This window comes from Bombus pascuorum, chromosome 15 (genome assembly GCF_905332965.1).
Source record: "Bombus pascuorum chromosome 15, iyBomPasc1.1, whole genome shotgun sequence".
NCBI classification, from domain to species: Eukaryota; Metazoa; Arthropoda; class Insecta; order Hymenoptera; family Apidae; genus Bombus; species Bombus pascuorum.
Genome location: NC_083502.1, coordinates 5,013,970 through 5,034,315, shown reverse-complemented (window position 1 = coordinate 5,034,315; position 20,346 = coordinate 5,013,970). Strand labels below are relative to the sequence as shown.

General features: G+C 31.6%; 3 protein-coding genes and 1 long non-coding RNA gene across 9 annotated transcripts; 2 read left to right on the top strand and 2 right to left on the bottom strand.

Annotated features, from left to right (window-relative positions):
- The first annotated feature begins 1,210 nt into the window (after positions 1-1,210).
- On the top strand, positions 1,211-11,342 carry LOC132914676 (alanine aminotransferase 1). 3 transcript variants are annotated; one of them, XM_060973988.1, is made up of 6 exons: positions 1,211-1,375; positions 4,810-5,231; positions 9,015-9,344; positions 9,845-10,289; positions 10,430-10,698; positions 10,772-11,342. In XM_060973988.1, the coding sequence occupies exons 2-6, from the start codon at positions 4,923-4,925 to the stop codon at positions 11,048-11,050; spliced, it is 1,632 nt and encodes a 543-aa protein (XP_060829971.1). In that variant the 5' UTR covers positions 1,211-1,375; positions 4,810-4,922; the 3' UTR covers positions 11,051-11,342. The 3 variants fall into 3 exon arrangements, with proteins under 3 accessions (XP_060829971.1, XP_060829969.1, XP_060829970.1); XM_060973986.1 differs by having other exon boundaries at positions 1,211-1,658; XM_060973987.1 differs by lacking the exon at positions 1,211-1,375 and adding an exon at positions 3,449-3,554.
- An 853-nt stretch (positions 11,343-12,195) lies between these two features.
- On the bottom strand, positions 12,196-15,527 carry LOC132914675 (cysteine sulfinic acid decarboxylase). The gene is made up of 3 exons (XM_060973985.1): positions 15,258-15,527; positions 13,360-13,760; positions 12,196-13,279 (listed from the first exon to the last, which is right to left on the bottom strand). Exons 1-3 carry the CDS (start codon positions 15,525-15,527, stop codon positions 12,304-12,306), a joined length of 1,647 nt encoding a protein of 548 aa, XP_060829968.1. The 3' UTR covers positions 12,196-12,303.
- LOC132914689 (uncharacterized) lies at positions 13,629-16,154 on the top strand. Its single transcript, XR_009659647.1, has 2 exons — positions 13,629-13,767; positions 15,279-16,154. It is a non-coding gene; the product is annotated as an uncharacterized LOC132914689 (long non-coding RNA).
- Positions 16,155-17,110: 956 nt separating this feature from the next.
- On the bottom strand, positions 17,111-19,586 carry LOC132914683 (membrane protein BRI3). Of its 4 annotated transcripts, none has more exons than XM_060973999.1 (4): positions 19,483-19,586; positions 19,317-19,408; positions 18,573-18,772; positions 17,111-18,469 (listed from the first exon to the last, which is right to left on the bottom strand). In XM_060973999.1, the coding sequence occupies exons 2-4, from the start codon at positions 19,384-19,386 to the stop codon at positions 18,338-18,340; spliced, it is 402 nt and encodes a 133-aa protein (XP_060829982.1). In that variant the 5' UTR covers positions 19,387-19,408; positions 19,483-19,586; the 3' UTR covers positions 17,111-18,337. The 4 variants fall into 4 exon arrangements, with proteins under 4 accessions (XP_060829982.1, XP_060829984.1, XP_060829981.1 ...); XM_060974001.1 differs by having other exon boundaries at positions 18,573-18,751; positions 19,483-19,585; XM_060973998.1 differs by having other exon boundaries at positions 19,317-19,573.
- Positions 19,587-20,346: the final 760 nt, after the last annotated feature.

The window sequence follows — 20,346 nt, the reverse complement described above, 5'->3', positions numbered from 1 at the left end:
TAGCCGCGTGTTAATTTATTGATTTTCACTTCCTAGTATCAGTACTGTAAATACATATAATTTATTTATTTAATAACTTTTACGAACTTTAATAACTTTATAACTTTAATAACTTTATATATATAAAGAACACAGAAATTAACATATTGTTGTACGTTCTAATCGAACAAACAAGTTCTATATAACTTCGGGTGAAAAAGAAATTTCCCTTCCTCATTATCATACTATACGCGTGCCTCATTCGTCATTGTCATAAATAATGCAAAAAGACACTATACTATACGTATCCAGATGCCAAGATTCTTTTATATCCCATAAAAAATTATGAGAATTTAAAATAAGATGAACGAACTTTCACAGTAAAAAATTTAATTCATCATACATAGGCTGCGGATATTTATGCAAATTTATATTTTTATGAAGAATCTAAGCAGAAATTTCTTTCATAAATAATCTAAGCATAAATAACAATGTAACTGATTAAGAAATAATTATTAGGCGGGAAAAATTAATTCGTAAATGATGCTATGGATTTTAGCTCCACTTAGCTTTTTAAGTAAAACGTTATACTTTTTATCTTATAAGATGTAAGCTATTTTTGATAGTCCAATCATCCATGAATTACGCTATCCAAGGTTACTTGTATCCAAGATACGAATTATTTCTCAATGTCGAATTTTAACGCTCTGCAACCTTGAGCGACCTTGCATGAGATAACGCAATTTGACTTTCATGAATAAAGCAGAATCTCAGTAGAAACTTATTTTATCTACTAAATATTATAAAAAGTACTTTTTATATTATGTTAATTTTCAAATGAACTTTCAACTTTGTTCATCTGTTCAAGTTAATTTTTAACTTTCAATATGTCATCAATCATGTTTATCTATGAATTGGGGGTTAGAAAATTAACAAAAGCGGACTTAGCATGTTTATCTTTAATATTAGACGGATGTTCATGCACTACGAATGCATAAGCATCTACACTCTCCCTATTATCTCAACTCGCTTTATGATCTCCCTCTAATACATGTCCTTTCACCTATAGTGAATCTCATCTGCTGAATGGAAGTGAAGAGCGGGATGGTACATAACGACGAAAGTTCATAGTACAAAGATCGTGACCTCCCTGCAACAGCAAATAACATAACCTATGTTCCGATTTGCGCCAAAAGGAAAGAGTGTGCGTTCATCTCGGGCGTCGCATCTTGCGCACGCTCCGTTCCGCAGCGAGAGCACGCAGAGAGGAACGTGTTGGAGTATCACCACCGGCGAGGAACACTGGCGAATTCGTGGAAGTTAACGGCGGTCGCGTCTGGGCCCTCCGTAAAACTGATAAACGCATTCATTCCGGCTGACCGAATGAGGTTTTAAGGTGAGAGAACGGTGCAACGCATGTCGGGCGAAGAATGCGTAAGGAAAGCTTTCTAGAGGGCCCCGAGATCCTCCTGTTTAATCCACTATTCGCGATAAAGCATGAAACTTAAAAGCTAGACTCGTGATATCCGTCTCGAAGGCGGTGGTCCAACGTGAGTTGACTGGCTTGGAACATTAGAACCAAAGCATACTTGTGTTAGGAGGCTAGTAACCATTCCACCGAGTGTGTTGGCCTGGTGGTTCCGAGCAGGACACTGTTGGCTGTTCCAACTTCCAATTAGGTAAGAATTGTCTAGAATTTTTATTTTGGACAAAGAACCCTATATGTATAGTGAAGTTTTACTGTTTAAGTTATTGCGTTTTTTAAATTTATTATTTCTATTATTCTTTGTTATTCTTGTGGTTAATTAAGAAATGTTTTATCAGACGTGATAGAGTGCATTTTGTATGATTCTCTTCCTATGAGGAGTATTGAGTGGCTGATATCTATCACGCTGGAACGCCAAGTAACTGTAATCAAAGATATTTCGGAGAAAGTCGAAGCGTTTACTCGATAGAAGACACGTAAAATAGCGTTAATTAATACGACGATTTTGCTTGCGTGAAAGTACGCCACACGACTGTAGGATCAGGTGAAAAAGATTCATATTTCTTTTTTTCTTTGCTCGTGTAAATGCATATTGAGAATTAAATTTAGTAACTTGATTTTTTATTTGAGTAGAACTGAGACAATTGAACATAAATAGAAAATATTTTAACCGTGTCGTCGTATCAGTTCTTGCTTTCGTTGAGTGACGACCTATTTACTTTGCTTTCTATTTGACGTAATGCGCCAATTTTCAGTTTACTTATGAGGAAAACGAACTTTAAATCTTGATTTAAAGAGAAACTATTAAATTAATATTAATATGATTAACCATCTAGATCTAGATTGTATTCCTAAATAGGGAATACGGCTCGGAAAGAATTAATCGAAAGAGATTGAGCTTATCGATTAACGTTACGGCGAAAATAAAGATTTTACTCAAGGTCAGTCGATTGGTATCCATAAGTAATTGCAATAGTCTTTCTTTACAAAATTTCTATCGAGTTTCACAAATCAGAGTAATTTATTTAAAATTTTTTAGATTATTTCATTTATTACTTATTTTTAAACAAAATTTATTGGTTAATAGAATAGAAAAATTTCATGTATCTAGATATAGCTAGAGTTAATTAATACAGAGGTAGACACTCGATAAAGAAGTCAGAAAATAGAAACATTGCTTTTTGCATTGAAAGAGACATATTGACCACTTCGATCGATAAAAGTAGTATTTTTATCTCTAGTCCTAGTGCCACCCACTTAGCGACGTAAATAAGGAAAGATACTGACGTGCTTTCCATTAAGTGCAATCGTGCAAGAGATAACGAGAATGATAAGGAATATCTTTTTGCCTGTATCATTCATTTTTTCTCGTTAGTGAAGAAATCGAAAGTCGTATATATCTTAAATGACTGGATTATATAGCAATTATCTTCAACTAAAATTAAAATCACACTCCTAATATTTTTACAATATTTATTTTATCTAGTATGAAAATTTCAATGAGAGAGAATTTTTTCATTTAAAATAACATTAATTGAATTGCAAAATTTAAATATTCTGTGCATAAATTATTTATGTTTTGTAATAATATTGAATATTCAAATGTTAAGCTATTTATATAGATAAAGATTTGTTACATTGTATACTACTAGCTTGATCTTTTAATTATATGTAATTGTATTGTAAATGGCAACTTGAATCATTCAATAATAGAATTATCCATTGAGAATGCAAATATCCGACATTCCGTCGATTTCTTTGGTGCGGTAGAACGTCAGATGTCGCGTCGATAACATTATTCACCAAATAATCCCCTAACACGCCACCAAAAGCGATAGGAAGATTTGTTCCATAATTAATAATATTACTTATGAGGAAAATATTGTTTTATTTAATTTATTAATGAAATGTGCATTATGTCAATATAAGATGAGAGTGAAATATTCTTCATTGTTCAATTTGCACGTCCCTGATCCCAATATTACAATTTCATTTCATCTAACGCGCGTGTGCAGTAATTTCACCGAGATTTGGCGTAGTTCGATCTGAAAATTCGATTAACAGGTATTCACTTAATTAAAAGGCTCCCGTAAGTTGCATAACGTTTCCCTATTTACGACCTTGACGACCTACTGTAACTATGTATATATGTACACAAAAAATTAGTAACATCGTATAATCCCAAGTTAAGTTAGAAAAAATACTCATTACGTAACGCCATTATTATACCCAAATATATATATTGTTACGACCGACGTAACATATATATATATACATATGTACAGGTGTGCAGATATATTCACACCTATTTCAAATTTGTTAGAAGTTCTTTCATTATTTATATACAGTGAGTTCTAAAAATGTCCATGCCCTTTTGAGTGTAACTTTTAATCTCATGATAAGGTTCGTTAAAATATTTTTGTTACAGTTAATCAGTATCGCTTAACAAAATTTATTTCACTAAAAGACCTAACCAATGTAATATATATCTTATTAAAAGTCTGTCATTTACTCATAGAAGTAACAATTGTGTTAATCGTTTGTAATGAAGAATCGACGGAGTGTGAATACTTTTACGATCCATTGTAGAGTTGACGGAATTAATATACATATGTAGTGAGTTTATAAATTGAAGCGTTAAGGGTTGTATACATCAACGTGGAGGCCCTGTGAACCTTAAGCCTTAGACTATAAAAGTCTCTCGTTAAAACTCTATTGTTTACAATTTTCCATTAAAATTTTTGTTTGTAAATTAAGTAGCTTGTCTCTCGCTACTATTTGTTCAATTATAATTGTAATGGTAAAAGTTAATTTTCCATGTTAAATATTAGTATGCGATTTTAAAAAATATTTATACATTAACATATACAAATCTTAATTTTGAAATATTTAAGATCAAATTATGAAAAAATATAAGGATAATATAATTGAGGACATTACGTAAGTGTTAAAACGCAACAGTTGAATCAGTAAAATATATTAGAAATCAATACTTAAATTTCAAATAATATCAACAATAATGTTAACTTCAGTTGCTGATCGTTTTTTCTGTGCAATATTTCTTCCAGTAACTTCTTGTTTTAATTGCATTAATTCTGTAAGAATAATACAGTATATATATTACTTCTGAAGATTTAGCCAAATTACAGAAAAACTAAATTTAATACATAATACAATATAAAGAGTTACGGTATAAATGGTTATAATAGAAAATTATTACAATATTAGCGATAGCATTACAATAATTGTACAATAATAGCTGTGACATATAAAGTTCAGTAGATAAACGTTAATTAAGTCTTCCAGCAACTTTACAGCTCCACCCGTTTCACGTTTGCTTGTAGTATCCCGCGCATGCGCGAATTCTCCCTCCTACGATCACTGTGCGAATTACCGGAAACAATCCGGCAACTGATAGAACTGGTTGCGAGGTAAAGAGAGAGGACCAACCGGTGACATGATGCCGCAAGCACGTTGGTGGAACGCTGTTATCGCGAGCAGTCGGCCTAGGACGTGGGAGCAACTAACTACCTCCGCGGGGCCAGGGACGTCAGGGGGTAGAATATTCACACGTCTGACGGCTGTTGAATCGGTAGTCCACCGGCCGGCTTCTGACAGAACATTGCGTCGCAGCATGGCGACCGGTCCACCCGGTAGTAAGGTTCTCACCGAGGACAATGTCTTCATCAATCTTCGGAAAATGGAATATGCGGTGCGCGGTCCTCTCCTTATACGTGCCCTCGAGATTGAGAAAGAACTGCAGAAGGTAAGATATAGAAGTGCGACGAGGGATAGCTGACCCTTCATGCAATGCTTCATTAAAGTCCTTTGTTACCTCAACAGGATACTGATTTTAGATCCCTGATTACAGGTATCGTAAAATAATTCTACATGAAACGCTTCTTTAATCTTTTGGAACATTTCAACTTTGTAACCTTAAAGTATTATAGTTTTTTATCACCTCAGTTGGATACTGGTTTTGGACATTGTATTGCAAAATAATTGCACTATCTGTAGTTTTTTTTTTGAACATTTGAATTTTATAACGTTAAACTATTAGCATCTTTCATTATCAAACAGGATGTGTAAATGTGTCAATTGTAAATGAAAAGACACTTCCACTTTTATTCAACATTTAAATTTCATAACTAAAGTATTAGGTCTTTCATCACTCTAACAGGATACAGATTTTAGTCACTGTATTAGAAAAAAAAAGGTTCTTTAACTTTTTTAATATTTGAATTTTATAACCTTTAATTATACATACTTGAAAGTATTTTAGTGACATTTTGCAGTATCTTTTTACATGTTTAAATTATGTGAAAATCACACCAAATCTAAACAATCCTAATGTGATATGTTCCAAAACTATTAGAGTGCCATTCCAGAGTTACTTCGCGTTATATGCTGTTGTATACTAGTAGACAGAATAATATTTGTGATTTGGTGGGTTCTTTTATTTTTCTGCACCTGGATATGGTGTGATTAAATAAGGAAAACATAGACAATTTTGAGAATAGAATATGTATTGAGGTAGTGATGGATAGTTCTTGGTGGTTATATGTGGAGGTTATGTTTCGATTTTTAAACATTATGAGATATGTATAGTATATATGTATATTCGTAACATATGGTGTATATCATTTGGAAGTTTTCCGTTTCTTTTTTCTTAGGTTGATAACGATAAGAGGACGTTAGATAATATCAAATAATATATGAAAGGAGATAAATTGTAATTAAAGGCAATTTAAAGAAGTTAATTCAGTATATTTTGACATGGCTTTTCAGAAAATATACTACTGTTACTATATTTTTAAATATAAATTTAGTGATACATAACCTTTTTAATATTTTGCATTAAATATAATGCTATTATCCATTTAAAAAATTTACTAAAACTGGGGAACTAGATCAAAATACATGTAGAAATTTTGTTTTTAAATAATGGAAATTAAATAAATATGTATAAGTTCGAGTGATTCTGAATGATGTTGGAACCACCTGTCGCTGAGGGTTAATTCAAAGTATAACACAACTAAAAATAGTGTTTCAATTGGCGTCGATTAGCATAAACTGTATAAACGTATCCTGAAATAACAAATATTGTTACTTGCACGACAAAATTCTTCAATAACTTCGAAATAAAGTTTCATGAATTCGAATTATTTCCAACGTTAAAACATTACATATTTACATATTGTTGTTTTGCTTTGATAATGGCTTAACTCAAAAATGTAAATTTCAAATGTAAACTTTAAAATTTTACAAAGGTGTCTTTGTGAGTCATTCCAACAACATTTTAAAGCTGATTTAACACAAGATATGCCATTATTCATAAAAGCACTGCAACCTCCTACTTGTATTATCACAAAATAATTAAAGATGAACCAGTATTGTAATACTGAACTCATCTTGATAGCGGCGTAAGTAATAATTGTGCTTTCTAACCCCAAACTGATGGAATTATAAATATAACGTTTTACATGATAAGAATAAAAATAGAATGCAGACTTCCTATTCAATAAAACCAAATTTGGAATTTTTTAATTGCGCCGCTATCAAAGCAATACAATCGATACATACTACATTTATAACACAGGAAAAACGAACATAATTTACATTATGAATCAACAATTAAAGCTATGAGTGTAGGAATAGCGTGTACTATAAACATACTTATAAAACATAACGTATACTTCATTTACTATTCATAGCAAAATAATAAATATAGAAATAGTGTATAAATTTATTGTGCATAGTACACAATTATTAAATATATTTACGATTCACAAATTTCTAGTCGCTTAAGAACTATGAATTTTTCAATTTATTATGATAAATCGTCACTGAAAACAATTTCGTTGATGCATCGAATAGGACAGATGTTACGGACAAGTGGCTGTATCCAAAACGAGCTCAGTAACAGGAGCCGTTTAAGTAGCCTGTTGTTTGACCATGCAATTTGATACCATAAACTGTGAAGAAAGATATAAAATATTGCGCGCATATAGCAGCCTTCGTCTGGTTACCATTGCTTGTGTTACATGTCAATAATATTCTGTTACATGTGACCTTATATGAAAACTCACAATATTATTCCAAATTTCTAGTACATTCTTATTATACGAAAAATTTCATATATTGTACAACAATAAACATGAAAATTTATATAGTAACATTCCAAAAAAAAAATTAAAATTTTGAATGTTTTATGAATCTTAAACGTTCAAATGTTTTTAATATTCAAGTTCAAGTGATTATGAATGACTAATGACTAATACTTATGAATGGTCTATGCATTATATCGTATATGTATGCTTTGTTTATAAATAATGTATATATCTCTATGGAAAAACATAATTTTTCGCGGTATTGAATTCGTTTTAAAAAGTGCGATACGTGACTTTTGTGATAAATAGTCCGCAATGCTACCTTGGATTTGTGGAATTGCTGTGAGTCACGAAGAGGGAATAGTGCCAACGAAAGTGTTTAATGTACGTCATAGTTTAGATTATAGTTGTAAGTGAAACGATTGCCCAATTTCCCCACGGCTATTATCGGATCATGAAAAACTTAATAAAAAACTCCAAAAAAAATTACGAAATTACGAAATTTTTATTTTTGAAGGAAAATTTTATTATTTGAAAATTTACAAGCAAAATTTATAAAAAGAAGTGGATCATAAATTAAATTAAATACTGATTAAACTGCAATTGAGCTTTATCAGGATTAGAATTTTACTTGTCTTAGATTCATCTTTTACCATCTAGATACCATCTAGATACCATCTTTTATACGTGATTGTATACACAAACACATGTGGTTGTTGTTCTGTATGTGTGTTATGAATGACGCTATAACTCAGCATTATTTACATCGATCGAACTGGATGACTTTAAAGCTAAGCAATATGTGGATAAGGCAAAAACATTTAAGAAAAAATATATCCTTCACATGAAGTGAAAGAATGGTTTATTTATGATCTAATAAAAGCTGGAAGTATCTCGGAAAATCCGATATTCGCGCTCGTGATAAGTATTCACCTTGTTAGATCGGCAGACTAAATATAATTTATAATAAAAACAATGAGATATGCATTGCAAACTTACTTCAATTTTACATACGTTATAGTTGTTATCGCTTATATATCGTAAACTCTATAAATAGAAAAGAGAGGCACCATATTTAGAAAATATGATTTCAGTAAAATCCCAAATAAAAAAATTATAGTGATATAAAGATATTAATGTTATAAAAAATCGAAATGTAATGCTCACATTGTGTAACACAAATATGTTATTAGTTAATGTCTAATATAATATTTAAAAAAACAGAATTCTATAATATAATTTAAAAGTGTTTAATGTAAATATGTTACATTAGTTACATAAGCACTATTTTAATTATATTCAAATTTATACACAAATATTCATGTACAAAAAATGTGATTATGAAATATCTGTAATAAAGCTCATTAAAGATATACTCTATATTACTAAATATAAAAATATAGTAAAATTAAATATATTAATACGCTATTTTTTTTTAGGGAGCCAAGAAACCGTTCAAGGAGGTGATAAAAGCGAACGTGGGGGATGCACACGCCATGGGGCAACAGCCCATCACCTTCTTGAGGCAAGTACTGACCTTGACGGTGTCGCCGAACCTTCTCGATGATCCTAGCTATCCCGAGGATGTGAAGGAACGAGCCAAGACCATACTGTGCCAGTGTAAAGGAGGCAGCGTTGGCTCGTATTCTGAATCGGCAGGAATCGAGATCATCCGGAAACATGTTGCTCAATACATTCAAGATCGTGATGGAATTCCCTCAGATTACCATAACATCATCCTCTCGAACGGCGCCTCGGATGGAATCAAAGTGTGCAGATTATTTCTCTTGTATTATATCGTTAAGCACTATAGAAGCGATATAACAAGGTCGTAAATTAAAACGTTAAGCAATAACAATAACTTACTAACTTACTAATAACTCTTATAATATTATGATATTTCAAGATTATGAGCCAGATTAGCAAGCTGTAATGATGATAACAGACAATTAGACAAGCTAATTGAACATTTATAAATGAGTAGTATATCACATATTTTTAAAACCTTATTGCTGAACAAAAAATTTCAGAATTGAATGAAAAAATTGCATTCCGTTTAATGATCTTATAGTTCTGAAACATCAATATTATTCCAAATGCTTAAAGATCACATATTCTAATTCAATACAATATCTACACTTCATAACGACAAGTTTTGAAGAAGCATTCAGAATTCATTAACAAATATTCAAACTAAAAGTCCTGATTATTCTGTGATCTTCAGCTTGATATATGAATAATCCATGTTATTGTTGCATTTATGTTACAGTCTTTCTTGAAACTGTTCAACGAGAAACTAGATGGTAAATCATCTGGAGTGATGATCCCAATCCCACAGTACCCTTTATACTCTGCCACTTTGGCTGAATTTGGCTTGTCTCAAATTGGTTACTATCTGAACGAGGACAACAAGTGGGGATTGGATATTTCTGAATTAGATAGAGCATTAAACGAGTCAAGGAGGACGTGTAATCCTCGCGTGCTAGTCGTAATAAATCCTGGTAATCCAACTGGACAAGTTCTTACACGAACTAATATCGAGGACATCATTAGATTTGCGTACAAAAACCGTTTATTCCTATTGGCTGATGAAGTTTATCAGGATAATGTTTATGATAAGGACAGTGCTTTCCACTCGTTCAAGAAGGTAATGATGGAGATGGGAGAACCTTACTGTAAAATGGAGCTGGCTTCCTTCATGTCTGTGTCTAAAGGTATATTCTAATTTGAGATCAAGTATATCAATACTAAAGTATAGTAAAGTAAGTAAAGTAAAGTAGATAAAGTATATCAAGTATATTTGTGAGTGCCTATGTTATAGGAGTAGATACTAATTCTTTTATGTATGTTGCAGGTTATATGGGAGAATGTGGAATCCGCGGCGGGTACGGGGAAATTATCAATATGGATCCCAAAGTAATGGCAATACTGTTAAAGTCGATCTCAGCAATGTTGTGTCCTACTGTTCTTGGTCAAGTAGTTATGGATGTTGTGGTGAATTCTCCAAAACCAAATGAGCCATCCTACGAATTGTTTCAAAAGGAAAAGGAGGAAACCTTACGCTCTTTAGCAGAGAGATCTCAATTAGTGGTTGATACATTGAATAGCATTCCAGGTTTTAAGGTACTTTCTAAAAATTTATTATAAGAGCTCTATATGTGTCAGACATCATTTATTAGTTTTCAATCTTTTACAGGTTAATCCAGCTATGGGTGCAATGTATGTATTCCCGCGAATCGATTTGCCAAAAAGAGCCATAGAAGCAGCAGAAAAGGAAGGTCAACAGCCTGATGTCTTTTATGCCTTCAAACTCTTGGAGTCCACCGGAATATGCGTGATACCAGGTTCCGGTTTTGGACAGCGACCTGGAACATATCATTTCAGGACGACAATCTTGCCGCAGAAGGAGAAAATAATTACAATGCTCGAGAATCTGAAACAGTTCCATATTAAGTTCCTCGAGGAGTACAAATAATGATACTATTGGATTTTCATGCATTTTATTTCATCCTGGAAGTGTCAGGTTTATGATATAGAGATCAGTATTACGTTTCCATGAAATTTTCACGAATTTATTCGAAAGAATGGTCAAATGTACATTACTTTGCATTTTGAAGTGAGAAAATATTATAAAGGGTATTTTTAAAATTATATTAGATCCGCTATCGATCTGGCACAAAAGGGATTATATATATGGTTTTATGTAAATGTAATATCATATGGTCGGATGTCACAATTGATCGAATACTTGTAAATATAGTGTGAATTCATCGTTACGTTTAAGAGATTGTATGACATTGATGGGTTTCTTTTATCAGAATCATTGGAATGTATGGTGGGTGTTTGTACGTGTATATCACAATAATTCGCAGATAATTAACAAACGTTGTTTTTTATAATATTCATAGTGATATTATCAGGTTACATTGCAATTTATGTTTGAATAAAATATAATTATCGATTTGTCTGAAGAAATAAACTGTTAAGCAGGATATATATATATATATAATGCTGCTATATATATATATATGAATAGGAAGATGATTCTCGCGTCTCTACCATGTACAATGAAATTCACCCACCAAAAAAGACTTATGTGTTCACATTTGTACAAGATCCTCGATGTTAATAAAAAATCACATGCACTAAAATTAAAACACAAAAAACATTTAATAACCATAATCACTACTTTCAGCGTATAACCGCAATCTATTATGAATTAATAGCAACACGTTTTTGAACACCATTAGTACAATAAACACGTAAACAAAACACTGGAGTTGTCTAACTCGTGCATAATAAATAAAAATGACTTCAAAGACCGCATCGAAGATCTTGATCGAATGAAAAGTTACTTAATATTAAAATTCTAAATGAGACTAGAATTATCAGGTGTTCACTCATATATTCTATAAGCGGAGATATGGTATAACTGATTGTATGCTCTTTTTACTGAGTGTACCTTGTCCAAATAATTCGTACCTCGGAACGAAAGTTTAATGTAATCTAAAGGAGATTTTGAACAATGAAACTTATCGGAAAAATCAGTTTTTCTTAGAGGAAACGGAAAGAACTAAGAAGTAAAGCTATCATTGTACTCTATATACAATAATCGACTGATTATTATTAAAAGAAATACTTTATTGAGAGCTTTTGCCATTAACAAAAATTCTCTACGAAATCGGACGTTACATAACTGAAGCTTAGAGTTAATAAAAAGTACAAGTTCTACAGATCAATGGCGAGCCTCTCAATTTCTTCTGCAAAAAATCTCATATCAGCCTTAGTGAGTCCAGAATTCTGCAAAACGAGCCTAAAAAAGTTAGGTAGCTCGCGTAGAGGCTGATACGTGATCAGCATTGAGCCCTTCTTCACCATTCGCTCCTTTACATCCGGTCCGATTTTCTCAAGGGCTTTCAACAGTTCTCCGTCTTGTAAATGGCGTTTGGAGGGCGGCACGTACCAGAAGCAGACGTTGGTGCACTCGGGCTCAAGTATCAGTTTGAAGCCTTCTCTGTGTCTTATATAATCTGTGAAGTACCGCGCCAATTCGAACACTCGATCTACATGTTTCTCCAAGCCATGAGTGCCTTTTGCTTTCCACATGAACCAGAATTTCATCACGTCTGCCCTACGACCGCATTGAACGTGCTTGTCCCCACTATCGAAAGAAGAGTCATAAAATTTGTCTGGTTGGAAGAGATAACTAGCTTTTGAGCTATGTGCTGCTTGCAGGAGATCCTCATGGCGCAGTAACAATGTTGAACATTGTTGCGGAGCAGCCAACAATTTGTGTGGATTCCAAGTGACAGAATCTGCCAGTTCGACACCATCCAGGAGGTATCTGTGCTTTGTGGACATCAAAGCTCCTCCTCCCCACGCTGCATCCACGTGAAACCACAGATTGTACTTCTTACAGATGATAGCAATCTCTCTTAAGGGATCGAATGCACCCAGGACTGTAGTTCCTGCTGTAGCAGATACCATCAAGGGTACTGCACCTTCGTCAAGAGCTTTCTTGATCTGTGCTTCCAAATTCGTTATGCGCATCTTTCCACTGTTGTTAGTTTTCACTTCATACACATTGCTAGTGCCTAATCCTAGGAAAGCACTAAGCTTTTTGACAGAATAGTGGGAATCTCTGGAAGTGAAAATTATTAACCTGCCAGCACTGGATAAGCCTAACTCCTTCAATTGAGGAAACCTGTGAATGACGATACATAAAAACGTAGGAATTTCAGGGATTCCAATTGATTAATCAAGTTTCAAAGAAATAAAAAGCACCTGTAGTGACGTGCCAGATTAATTGCATAACCATTGGCAATAGAACCACCAGGACAGAATATTCCTTCACCTTTACCATCCTTCCAGCCAACTATCTTCCTCATTTCACGCAATATTTCCTCTTCCATTAAAGAGAACACTGGAGAAACTTCATAGGTGTAAACAGAAGGATTCAAGGCGTCTGTTAACCATTGTCCAAGAAGGCCATACGGATCTACGCTGGAATATAATTGGTTTATGAATCGAGGATGACCTGTTTTTACGCTGTACTTGATCACGTTGCGGGCGAGGGTGAAAAGCTTCTCATGGGAGGACCCTTGGTCAGACAATTTTAAGTCAATGGCTGATTGAAGAGCTGCTGGTTTCATCCATTCTACTACTTTGTTTTTTCTTGAAGTTCCCTGGAAGGTAATTGGAAACTTCTATTATGTAAGTCAATAGGATAGAGAATTTTAATTTAGAAATCTTCATGCATTAGTATGGGAACTAGCTTTTCTTTTTTTGCGACGCAGTTTTTTTTTTATTATATTTTATAATTTAACTTGGGAGTAGAGTAACATGAATGCAACTTGCGGCACAATTCTTCGTCCATGAATTGACAGAGCAGATCATTAACAAACGAAGAAAAAAAATCGCATAAATAACGTTTGACTCACGTTTTCACAACTAGGAAAGATTAGTTTTATAATAAATCAGTAACAGTCGTAGCTCATGGATGCATTTGAATATTAAGTTTTCCTTAATTAAACTGAGCAATTACATACATCGGACAGAGATTTAAATATACTTGAAGAAAATGATTATCTTCATTTCACTGTATTCAAATTATGTAAAAGGAATTATAACAATAATGAACATACGTTTGATTCAATTTCAAGAATTAAGAAAGTAAAAAAGAAGACTATGGTTTACAAAATGTGAGAACAGTTTATTGAGATAGCGATCAAAATGAAGTAAAGAAATTTTTAATGACGGTACTGTACTTGAAGCGTAAAGATAATTGGATATAAAGTGAATGGCTTTGAAAGAATAAGAAGTGATTGGAAGCGTTCGTGTATAACATAAATTATTGTACCGAGTCACTGAGAACCATACTTTTTGCTTAGTTCTACTTCGGCGAATGACTATAAATCTTCTTTAACGATATTTTATGTTTAATACTATACCTTAAATTATTTAAATTGACGGGAAACAAAATTCTTATTTCAACTTTTCAATTTATCCAAAAAAATCAAGGAAATTGTCTAAATTATAATTTAGAATTTATATTAGCGCTAATAAAAAAATTAATTATAAAAATTGGAGAAAGATATTAATCTTAACAATATATTTGAATTTTTATACCTTAAAAAATATATTTTTATATAGAATGTATAAATATGCAATTGTTTATAATTTAGATTGAATTCATATAAGTGACTAAAAGTTATTACTCAAGGAAAGTATAAGAAATTGTTCTGTCTCATAAGGAAAATATAACGTATATTCCAGTTTATCTGAAGTCAATAAACTCGTCGAAATGTCAATGCAATTTGTGCGTCACGAATGCAATTTTCCTTGTAGTTTACTTGGTCGTTTCTTACGCCATACTTTTCCTATTTTCAGATTCATGAGAATGTATATGTCTATCAATATACATATGTTAGTATTATTGTGGGAAGAAATTGTTTCTTCGTTACAAATGAAAAGGAAATCCTCCAAATATTCAATTTAGAGATTAATTAAAATAGAATATAAAGTCGTTATGATGTTCTTAAATATAAATTTTAATTCACTATATTGCACAATTATCTCTTTATCATAACTATCTCTTCACTTTAAAAGCCCATTTGTTCGCTTTAATAACTATCAATATATATCCATATTCTTCTAACAATAGATTTTAACAATGAATTTACCTCAAAAACTGCTTCTTCCAGGAGCAGATCGATGAAACTTCTCATAAACTTCTCATGGACCTCTCTCACCGGAAGACTCCTGTAGTTACAATCTTCTCTGGATTCTCCGTTGACAATAGAATTTGGACAACCATTTTGATAATCCTCTTCGTCATCACCAGAAGATAGACGAGCAAGATCGCTCTGTAAACTGTTGTCACAGACTTTCCTCAAGAAATTATCTCCTATTTGAGGCGGAGACACGCTCACAGTTCCTTCGTTAGCCGGCATAGTTACGTATCGAAGTTTTTCTCAATCTGTTCCGCGTGGTGCTCCTACAGTTTCCTTTATACTAATGTCTACTGACCAAGGACAAGATCGTTGCGCGTTAACTACCTTCGGCTGCATTTGCTTCACCGAGATTCGCGGGACTGGTTCTCCTTTCCTGCCTCTTTTTCTGATGAATATCGCGACCAGGGCCTTGATGAATTGGGAAACTATCCTTTGTTCTATATCGCTGTTTCGACTAATCCAGTAAATAGAGCGTCGAGTTGCTAAGAGGAAACTTTACATTCAAATGTATCATCGACAATGCGATGAGATACGTTTGAATGTAAATTGAGATCTTAATTCAGCTGTATAGTCGTGTTTAACTTTTTCCAATTATCGATTATTATCTTTTTTCTTGCGATGAATTTTTGCATCAAATCCGTAAGCATTCTTCTTGTGCACTCGTTTCAATTAATTAGAAAATTATAGTAATATTAATATTCATAGATGATTCGTCCTTGAAAGCATTCTTGGATTAATTCAGGAAGGAAAGACCAAGGAAGATAAATATTTAAATTAGATACTATAATAATCTTTTTTAATGACTTCACTAATGACTTATACAGAAATAAAACTATTTATTCTTGATATTTGTTATTTTAACACGTTTTCTTCTCTTTCTTTTTAAGGGTGATGAGAAAGATCGAGATTGTTTTGAGCTGTTGATGCTCGTTACCGGTAATGGTAATAGTTGGTGTTTTTTGTAGAGCTATTCATTATTTAAGTTGGATTCTATTACATAATTTTATTACGTCCAATAATAAGTTACATATATGCAAATGCAATCACCAATAATTTTTGTCCTTATACGTAATTGAATGATATTCAATCTCTTCTAGAAACTTTGACGCACTACAAATATTCTGAGAAGAAACTGGATGCTTAGAACCAGTTGTAAATGTTCTTCAATGCTAATCGATCAAAATTGTTTATTACTTATTATGTAATGAAAATGAACAAAAATTGAAAATTATTGCATGTAATATTTTTACGAGATTAAGTTTGCTTCAAGATGCATGTAGATGATACAGTGATCGATAATGATTATATAGACTCCAATAATGCGACAAAAACAAAATACTTTGGTCGTATATACATAAATGAATATGCATGCCTAGGATTGCGAATGTATCATTTACGTATCGCGTGTATGGTGTCAAGTATCATTGGGATGAGACTTTCTTAAATTACAACCACTAATCAGTACCAAACTTCAATCACAAAAACATTCCTTATAAATTATCAACAACACTATTCATAATTTGTAATAGTAAAACACATTGGTTTTTATGTTTGATGAAAAAAATAAATTTCTAAAAATAATTTATTTATAATCGAGCATTGACTATACTGTTTAACGAATAATATTCGATAGTTATCTATGGATATATGTATGTTTTTGAGAGTTATACAATGTTTACACGATAGATCTTAAATTTGAAAAAACTTTCTATGAGTGTAGATTTTCCTCCGCCTACAACTTTTAAATATCGCTAATTCCCTGTATCAAATATTTTTGGTGATCTAATAATTCATTTTAAAAATTAATAACAATGATAATTTTAATAACAACTTCATTTTTTATACAAATATGTTTTTAGACAAATCAAACATGTTTGTTTGTTTATAGATGAATCATTAATAGCTTTCCATATTAGAAAAATATTTCATATTTTCAGGTACATATTTAGTGTTCTAGTACATTGGTTCGCATAACAGAGCATATTATTCTTTTCGTTTGAATCTAGTCAGCATAATATTAGGAAAAACTTCCTTTGAAAGTCAGATCTGGACCAATCTAATAAGTAAAAATGATATTTATAATAGCTTAAAATGGTTCCAATACAGTTAAATACTGTTTTATTTTTAAAAATATAAATTGTAACGCGAGTGATTAATAAGTTTCATTATACACTTACACATCTTTTATAAAATTGATTGCATTTAGGAAAAAGACTTGCCGACATTTCCTTTGAGATTCAAACGTATTTTTAAAAACATATTACATATAATTTTGCATCAGGAGACTGTTTTACAGCGACATAAACAATAAAAGCATAAGGCACAAACTTCATTGAATTTATTTTTCATAAAATATATAAGTTTTGATAAGTTATTTTAAAAAGTATTTTAAAATATTTTGTATGTTAATTCTATGTAGATACTAGGTATAGAAGAATGTCAATGAAATCTGTTTGTGACAGCTTTTTTGTCATTAAAAACATATTCTAAGTACATGGTACAGAACTACTTCATAGTATTCATTGTTTCTTTTATCGCCTGATAAGAATATATATATCTAAAAAGTATTGTATATCTACATTTTGAAATATGCAATTATATAAATAGATACAGATATAAACTCTTTCATTATTCATTATAGTAATAAAGTAACATATGTTATAATAAAATGCAACAATATTAATCAGAACCCTCTGCATAAAGTTTACAAAATAGCACAAGCTCCACTTAAATTGTCCTAAATCAACAAAGTCTTAAATGTGTAGAGGAACCCCTTAATTCTATGTCAATATTTTACAAACTTGTGTTTCCCACAATTAACTAAGTTACCAATTATTGTACACATCCCTGATCATTGGAACTACTTTCCCTTATAATGTTAGTTTAAATATATAATTACGTGAATGCACAATACTAATAAAAAATTAATTTTTTGCTTAATTACTTAACCACTAATTCCATGGTTTGTTCACACACCTCCATATCTACACAATGATTGCATAAGAATTAAGACTGTAATATGTAACACATTAACCAAAATAGGCACCACAATTAGAACAACGTCGAGTCTTTAATAGTAAGCAGCATATTATCCCTAATGGGAAGAACAGGATTGCACATAGTAGTCCCAGACATGTAAAATCATCTTCCATTACACCCACCTATGTTGTAAAATCTGACCTTAGTCCCTATTTTTCATCTCAAATAATTGAATACCAAACATATGAGAAAGAAATTAAGATTTGTTTATTAAAAATTACTTACTCTGCATGCAGGACACCCTCCAACTAAAATTATTTCTGGCATAAGTACAGTGGTTGATTGTGTAGAACCATAGGAAGGTACATAATTATGATTATTAGTTCCACTTGCGTTAGGATAGTACCCTGCAGATGGAGGCCATGAAGTAGACCCTGCGCATTGTGTTGCATTGTAACCTGGATGTGGTTGCCATGAAGAATTAGCTATATAAGACACATCCCATGTCAATTTCTGTTATTACTTCTACTATAACATTTTTTGTATTAAACAAGAAACAATTATTTAATACAACAAGATATTGAAAATTAATTTATTCTTTTGCATTACTATTCAACCAATTTAGATTATTAGCCTTGAACATGAATTACAGTATGACAGTATAGTAAGAGTATTGTTAAATGAGAGAGTAATGACATCAGAAATTACCTCTTCCATTTTTGTATAAAAATATCTTGCAATATTAATAACATTATAATATTAATAATATATGTTATTATATATAATATATATTTCAAACTATTTCTACAAATTTTAATAATGATAATCATAAATGAACGAGCCTAAATTATTTACTTTTTAAAACTTCGTAATAATCTTCATATGATGCGAAATATAAAAATTATTAATATAAAATTAAGAACTTAATAATTCAAGCTTTAAATATAATAATTAGATTTAATAGCAGTTCACATTATTTTTAGACAGCAAAATAACACGAAACAGTAAAATTTCAATTTTGTTGCTCACTTATTGGCGCAGTGGCTGCTGCGTAAGACGGAGGTTTATCGTTCTCTGTAGTCAGCGGTTGCTTTTCCATCGTTTAATAATCGAACTAATGGCTTTTATGAGCAATTCGCACGATAAATAGGCGTAATTAGATAATTATCATCGGTTTTTTTTTGACAGCTAGCACCTGTATTAGACCAAGATCAGACGCGGTTCCAAAACAAATAGTGCATTACTATTTCCACCCGGGGAACCACTTAAGATTTCACTTTTATTCTTCGATTAGAATACCAAGTTCTATTGGTTGACTGTTAGTGACGTCATTTCATTGTATTCTTTTTAAGTTGATACTCATTTCGAATTGCATGACTAACGTGTTTCTTTGCTGCTGTAAGATTGATTTACTTATTTTTCTTCCAGCATGCCACAATAGCGAATTATACGTAATTAGTATAAGTAATTGGAGGAATTACAGAGTGTGTAATATTGGAATTAAGAAATTTTCATTTTGAATTAAAAATTTTCCATTTTATCTTTCGCACGAGAATTAGATGTAATTAAGTTGATAATCATAATGGCTGTTTAGATAATATAAAAATTTTCGTTTTTATTATTGAAGTGAAGTTTTTAAATAGCTCCATATAAAAAATTAATTATTTGGATAACTGTTTTCGCTGTTTATTTCATTAAGTTATACGAAGTATGTGTTAGAATTAAGAAATCATAGTTATAAAACAAAAATAAAGAATTCCCGAATACTACATGCATTTATATATATTATAACTTACATGATTTATTAATTAAATTATTTTATAATAAATAAATTTTGTTTAATTTATTAGTCGTCTTCTGTAGGCAAATTGTAGGAAGTTGTACATTTGGCGCGTCTGTGGTAGAATAAAATATTTCCTTTAGTTAGTCACAAATTTAAACTTTAAAAAATAGTGCAACTGAATTTAAAGTAATATATCTTTTATTACAAAGAAAAAATTTATATCTTAATTAATATCAGTAACAAAGATAAAATTACGAAACTTGGAAAATCCAATAT